The 7,278-nt window shown below is 37.7% G+C and overlaps 1 protein-coding gene across 1 annotated transcript; it reads left to right on the top strand.

The window, feature by feature from the left end:
* The first annotated feature begins 1,091 nt into the window (after nucleotides 1-1,091).
* On the top strand, nucleotides 1,092-6,323 carry LOC116264397 (aminomethyltransferase, mitochondrial). Its single transcript, XM_031644589.2, has 4 exons — nucleotides 1,092-1,257; nucleotides 1,920-2,491; nucleotides 2,912-3,030; nucleotides 5,616-6,323. Exons 2-4 carry the CDS (start codon nucleotides 1,922-1,924, stop codon nucleotides 6,160-6,162), a joined length of 1,236 nt encoding a protein of 411 aa, XP_031500449.1. The 5' UTR covers nucleotides 1,092-1,257; nucleotides 1,920-1,921; the 3' UTR covers nucleotides 6,163-6,323.
* Nucleotides 6,324-7,278: the final 955 nt, after the last annotated feature.

Below are 7,278 nucleotides of genomic sequence, written 5' to 3'. Positions count from 1 at the left end.
TTCTCATAGCATCCAGGTGAAGGTACACACTGCATAGAATGAAGGATTTATTTGTGTGTATGTCTCGACATCGAGCGGTGGCTGCGGAGATGTCCACCCATCTTTTGATAACACAAGCATAGGACCGGGATATTTGGGGAGGAGAGGGAGCCGGCCGTCGGTGTTGGTGGATGAGTGAGGGAGGGAGGGACTTACAAAATCGTGAAGGGAGAGAGGCATCAAGGAGAGAGAAGATATTAAAAAATATTTTTAAAAAACATCATCTGAGCCATCGGATCTAAAAATGGAACGGCTCAGATCAACTATCATTTTAAGTGTGAGACTCTCAGTATATATATATATATATATATATATATATATATATATATATATATATATATATATATATATATATATATATATATTGTGTATGTAATTGTGTTATATGGATAAAAAGAGAGGAAAAAAGAGACAAACAAAGTTGGACACATACCCATCCCTCGTCCCCATACATTGCATCTGGGTATATGTACAAGTGGCATATCCATTTTATATGTATATCAATTTGTGATAATATATATATATATAATATGAAATCCTGTTCGTCTGACCCCTATGGCCACCTAAATGCTTTGGGCAAGCACGTTCGTCGGCTGTTCGGGGCCAGAAAAATCTAAAGATCCTATATATTATATATATTCTTGACCCATAGACACTATACATGCTACGCTTTTCTATGGGAACTGTTTTTATTGCTGTTCCATTAAATGCATTAAATAATGCAAGTGATTTGGAACTAAAGAAAGAAAATGAGTTGATATAATGGCGCATAAGTATTTTTCCAATGTTAAATAAATGACTAGGGTGTGCTTTGTATGCGCAAATATGAAGAATGAATTTGAGTCACAAGGAACACATGAAGACGCCAATCGGCAATACGGTAGAGATAAGTTAGAAGGAAAAACAAATCGAAAGACGGACAGTAACTCACAAGTGCTGTGCTGAAGTAACCTAATGAAGAAAATACAAGTAGCATTTCTAAAGAAACGAGACAAATCCAATACAGCCACCAAGATGGCCACTCACTAACGATGACTATATCTATTCTCGATTTGGTAGGGGAATCCTCTGCCACCCAGTGCCACCCTTCCTCTCCCTCTTTATTTACTTCTTACGCCTCCCCACATCGTCTTTCATAAGGTTTCTTTATTCCTGTCCTCTCTTCCTTTTCTCCTTCCAGGTGAAGTCGGTGAAGTGCTGATCACAACCAAGGCAGCGGTATGGCAGAGGCCGGCACCTCCTTCTCTTGCTCTAGAATTTGCTTGTGTAACGTTTTGAACATGTACTGATCTGATTTATTTGCGTCTTTCACCATCGTCATGGTGTCTCAGAAAGTTTATTTCTTCAATGTTTTCTCTGGTCTAGTGCCACCGACAGTGTTGGAGCGGTGGTATTAGAACGTAAGCACCCATTTTCTGAATTTTAGAGGGGTTTCTCATTGATCAACGTCGATCTGATTGTGGCATTGTTTCAAATCTGTTCAAGGATCATGCTTCTATGCGTGGCACATCTTGCTATTCAATTGCATTCCTTTTATAACGTCTTTTTTTTTTTTGCTGATTTTTATTTCATTGAGTTTAACACAATTTTCTCCTAGAAAGTGGAATCTCTCTCTCTCTCTCTCTCTCTCACACACACACACACACACCCTGCGCTGCTCTGCTCTGTCTATCTCTCTCCCTCTTACATGCTTTTAGGAGGTCCATTTGCAGATCTGAACTTATATAGCTTAATCGTTTTCTAATGCGATGTCCTTACTCTTTCATGCATTTTGAAAAACTATAAGACGCTGTTGTTGCTTTAATCTGCATATGGCGAGTAGCTTCTGGAATCTGCATCATATTGATTTGACTTGATTATTCTCGTTTTCTGTCAAGTAGAGATGAGGGTAGGTTTATGGCAACTTGGGCAATCGATTACAAGGCGGTTATCTCAGGCCGGCAAGAAGGGAAAGTTCGAAGAGCTGGCAAGAAGAGGTTTTGCTACAGAAGGCGAACTAAAGAAGACAGTGTTGCATGATTTCCATGTTGAGCATGGCGGGAAGATGGTCCCTTTTGCCGGGTGGAGCATGCCAATTCAGTACAAAGACTCCATTATGGATTCAACCATTAACTGCAGGACTAATGGGGGACTATTTGATGTTTCACATATGTGTGGCTTGAGTCTCAATGGGAAGGATTGCATTCCATTTCTAGAAAAACTTGTAATTGCAGATGTGGCTGGGCTTGCTCGTGGAACTGGTACTTTGACAGTCTTCACCAATGAGAAGGGTGGGGCAATCGATGATTCAGTTATCACTAAGGTGACAGATGAGCATATATACTTGGTTGTGAATGCTGGCTGTAGGGACAAGGATCTAGCACATATAGAGTCCCATATGAAAATTTTCAAGTCAAAAGGTGGGGACGTTAATTGGCATATCCATGACGAGAGGTCGCTTCTAGCTTTGCAGGTCAGCAGCATTCCTCTTTTCCTCTTTGCTCTTGCTTCTAACTAGACATTCTTTATTTGTTGAAAAGTTTGTCTTCAGTCCTAAGATCGTCTTTGTTGCTGATTCCTAGTCAAATTGCTGACGCCATAGAATTTTCTCCTCTTCAAAAGGCACAATTATATTGCGTGCTAAGCTATCCCTGCTTTAATTCTGTGAACTTCATGTAGATTTTGTATGTCTTCGTGCATCTCTGGATGTGACTAATTTCTTATATAATACAGTTATACTTCTCTTTCTTCTATTTTTTATTTCAAGTTTGGTGCCTGAGGAAATTGAGATTTGGAGCTAGATATTTCTAGGGCATGGATGACATGTGTTGTGGTGTAAGAAATATTATCTTTGCAATCTTGTTTGACAGTTCACTTCATTTATGTCATGCAGGGTCCTCTTGCTGCACCAGTGCTACAGATGCTAACTAAAAATGATTTGAGTAAAATGTACTTCAGTGACTTCCACATGCTAGACATTAATGGCTCTGCATGCTTTCTCACAAGAACTGGGTAGGTATCAGTTGCCACATCGAAAGCAGTTGGTCATTATGTTTAGCCTGATACTCCTACAAAATTAATATTTAGTCAATCTCCTGAGATATTATACTTTCTTTTTTCTGGTTCCCTTTACAATTGTAGCATAGTTTGTTACATGTAACATGAAATAGTGTGTATCTTGCAAATTTATTATGTGAGTCTCTTTTTAGCAACCTGAACTGTGTGGCACCCTAATTTGGCATGTTAAATACTGATACTATCATACTACAGAAGAGAATATTTATGGATGAATTGTTTATACTTGCAGCCTTGCATAAAGTAATGATATGTAGGTACGTCTTTATTCATATCATATTTGAGGATACTGAATTCCACTGCATTGGCCACCAAGTGATCCCATCTCCCATCCCAGTGGCCAAAGTACTGGTTTGTGAATCTACTTTGACAAGAAGCCCTCATTGCTGGTTTCCGGTAGCCTGAGTAACTATGTTCTGCATGCATGTGAAGTAAAAGCTACAGATGAATTTTAGTTGTACACTATTTGCTAGCCCTCATTAATGCCTTCTAGCTATGATAGATTGCACTTATAAATGTATAAAGTATTATCACTTGCAATCATGATTTAAAATTTGCCTTTAAGCAGACAGAGTTTTCTATCACACTCTCTCTCTTCCAGTTCTAGTCAGAGAACATGATGCCTAAGGACATAAAAGAAAGCATTTAATTTCCTGCTGTATTTATGATAAAAATGATCTCATAGTAATTGCAGTAGAAATTATGCTTGTAAAACTGAATAAATTTGTAAATTGATCATATTTCTCTAGTGTCTCAGTGGAACTTCACTTAGGATGAACATTTTTGAAAGATGACATCAAGCAGAGGAGATATAATTCTTCAGGTCACAAGTTACTTGTGTTTGAGAATCGGTCTGGACATGGTTAACTTAAACCAATGGCCCATATAGTCAATATTGTGTCTTTATCTGCTTTCTTTATCATTATGGTGGTTGGCTTTATATTCACTTGCTTCCTTTTTGTTCTGATGTCTATGCGGGACCATGTTGTGGTTTATGATCAAAGTTACTTCTCTTGCTTAAGTTATTTAATTATATCTATTATAAAATATCGTTCAAAAAATTGTAGTTGGTTTTCTTAAGAATCATAAGACACTTTCTGTGTCTTGATAGTTGGCTTTCACCCCATGCCAATTTTCATGAAAAATCTGTAGTATGCCAGGGATACTTGCCTTTGTTTCTGTTACTGTATCCACATCCATGTGTTAATCTTAGGAAACTGATCTATTATCTACTCTTTGAGTATAGCCTAAAGTAGTGAAAAGATATTCAAGGCCAAGTCATGGGATACCTGTTGGCCAAAATTAGTACACTTATTAGAAATGTTCATCTGTGAATTTATTTGGTTTATGTTCACATCTTGAAACAATAAGTTTTAGTATTTGTGGTGAATAACTATACCTAGAAATGAAAAATGTCATAACTATATCTAGAATAGAAAGTATGTCATGCACTAGAACTTTCATGCATATAGCACATGATAAGTGCTATGATGTAACTATTGGTGTTGAGTTTGACTCATAAAGCTTGAATGCAATAGTTCATCTTAAATTGCTATATATCAAGAATTACTGGAGCAAGCATAGAAGACTAAACAAATCCAAAAGTTCATCATGTCACTCATTTAAATAATTTTAAGAGGAAGCAGTATGGTGGTTCAGCATTTCTGTCTGCTTCAGTTACTTTAGAAACTGCTTTCAAGACCCTATATGAAGATGACCTATTTTAATATATAAATAGAGGTTCCTGAAAGTATGTTGAGAACTTGAGATGATCTATTTAAAACAAAAAAACAATAATTGGAGGACTGACTAGTTGTCTGGACCTATAAATGATTCTAAAAGATGCATCCTTGGCTGTCCACGTAATATTTTCTCTCATGTCAGCATTAATTTACTTAAAACCTTCCTGTTATAATTTTTAGTATAATCTTTTATATCTCATTCATTTAGAACAAGAGTTCATATTGGATGACATCCGTCTCAAAGATATTCAGCTAGGCCTATTAAATCAATTAATGTTTTTATGTGCTGATAATAACATAATATCTGTCTTTTGCTAATATCTATCTTTTGCTGATATTGTGGTATAAGAAGATTGGATATAAACCAATAGAATGTAATCCCAATGCATATACTATCTTCATAGATTATCAGTCTTCTCTGAATATTTTAATTGATAACGTGGGTGCTTCCTAGTTGCTAAGTTTTTTGCATATGCTAATGTCATTGATATTCTTATTGTTTTCTTAGAAATTATTTGTCTTATGATACAATGATATTTCCATTAGGATATTCTGCTCATGCGTTATGGGTATGCTTCTCATTGGTATCTTTTAATTGTTGGAACTACCAAATCTTCTTTGATATGTACTAATCTTCGATAAGTGTGTCCTTTTTCACTGGGAGCGAAAACTGTTGGAAGAGTAATTCATCTCAAGACCTTTCCTGGCAGGAAATTTTGTTTAGCTTTATTTTGTGAAATTTTTTGTGCATTGAACTTAGCTTCACATTCTAACTTCCAGGTATACTGGTGAGGATGGTTTTGAAATATCTGTTCCATCAGAACATGCAGTTGAGCTTGCGAAAGCCATCTTGGAGAAGTCAGAAGGAAAGGTCCGGCTAACTGGATTAGGTGCACGTGACAGCCTTCGACTTGAGGCTGGCCTGTGCTTATATGGAAATGACATGGAACAACATGTGACTCCTGTAGAGGCAGGTCTAACTTGGGCAATTGGAAAGAGAAGGAGAGCTGAGGGTGGATTTCTTGGTGCAGAAGTAATATTAAAACAGCTTGCAGAGGGCCCACCAGTTCGACGTGTTGGCCTATTATCTTCTGGTCCACCTCCAAGAAGTCATAGTGAAATTCTGGATTCTGCATCCCAGCCACTTGGAGAAGTAACAAGCGGAGGGTTCAGCCCATGTCTGAAGAAGAACATAGCCATGGGATATGTAAAATCAGGCAGTCATAAGGCGGGAACTGAGTTGAAGGTGATTGTTCGTGGAAAAACTTATGATGCTGTTATCACTAAAATGCCTTTTGTTCCAACCAAATACTACAAACCATCGTAGACTCGTAGTTGTTTTTGCCTTCAACCGTCCTTTAAGAGCTGGTTGGATTGGTTCCTCAAGTGCTATAAAGTCCAAGTACTCCATTCTTGGTCTTTTGAACTGTTTCGGTTTCTTCTTTATAAAGACTATCAGGATCAAGCGAGAAATGACTGATTGTTTTCCCTTGTGCTTTTTGTTTTCCCTTGTGCTTTTTGCCTGCCATACTTGAAATATGGATCATTGTTGTTGTGTGATTTCTTCTCTTTGAAGGAATGATGATGAAATTTAACTGCGATGATTCATTTCTCTGGTCACATGATGAGTAGAAAGACATGCGTCCCAACCAAGACCAAGAGGCTTTTTCCTTTGTCAAATTCAATGTGGGAAAAGCCACGAATTCTATGGCATGTTCATAGTTGCAGGAGGAGCCAAATTTTGTTATATGGTTACCTATCTACGGATGTCTTCTTTTTCTGTGTAATTTGGTGCGGTCCCTTGCCTGGGGAACTGGAAAATGTGATCAAAGGATTGATGATGAGGTGGTTGTCGGGGGGAAGAAGGAAAAGAAAAGAGAAAACTGACAGCTGCAAACAACGACGTTGCAATTGGGTCTTGGCTTACGTTGCAAGTTGAAAGGAATTGATTCGCTTTTTTGGGTCACGTCATCTTCTTATGTTGTTATAAAACTGTGAAGATAGATACTTTCAACTAGTGGCCATGGCAACGCAACTTGTTGGGTTTGGTCCTCAATATAAACCAGTGTAGCTGGGAATATGTTGATAGTCTCGGCTGTATGAGTTTTTATTCCCCGATCTCCTTTAAGATCAAGCTGGTGGGCAACGACGATGCTTGTAGGGTTGTAAAAGTAGGCAGGCATGACCGTGGGACCTTTTCTTGGCTAATACCAAATGGATGTCCCTCGTAGTGAAAAGCTCGAATCTGATATATCTAGGATCGTTCACTCTTATTATGTTTGCGACAATGAAGCAGGGCCTTGCTCTCCAGCCCAATGGTTTCCTTGGAAATGAACGTCTTACTTTTCTAAAGATTAATCTTGAGAACATTAAACTTTTCTGAGAATAAAATATATGACCAGATTCAAAGTTCTTTCAGAGACAAACTTAATCCTTTAAGCAA

The sequence above is a fragment of the Nymphaea colorata genome, chromosome 11, assembly GCF_008831285.2.
Source record: "Nymphaea colorata isolate Beijing-Zhang1983 chromosome 11, ASM883128v2, whole genome shotgun sequence".
Lineage (NCBI taxonomy): Eukaryota > Viridiplantae > Streptophyta > Magnoliopsida > Nymphaeales > Nymphaeaceae > Nymphaea > Nymphaea colorata.
Note: the sequence above shows the minus strand (reverse complement) of the source record. Positions and strands in the feature narration are given on the sequence as shown.

What these genes read in the sequence shown, in the direction of transcription:
- LOC116264397 (XM_031644589.2), top strand. Translation starts at nt 1,922, where the DNA reads ATGAGGGTAGGTTTATGGCAACTTGGGCAATCGATTACAAGGCGGTTA. An exon ending in GGTCGCTTCTAGCTTTGCAG is followed by an intron (nt 2,492 to 2,911) that starts GTCAGCAGCATT and finishes TATGTCATGCAG; the next exon opens with GGTCCTCTTGCTGCACCAGT. An exon ending in TGCTTTCTCACAAGAACTGG is followed by an intron (nt 3,031 to 5,615) that starts GTAGGTATCAGT and finishes TCTAACTTCCAG; the next exon opens with GTATACTGGTGAGGATGGTT.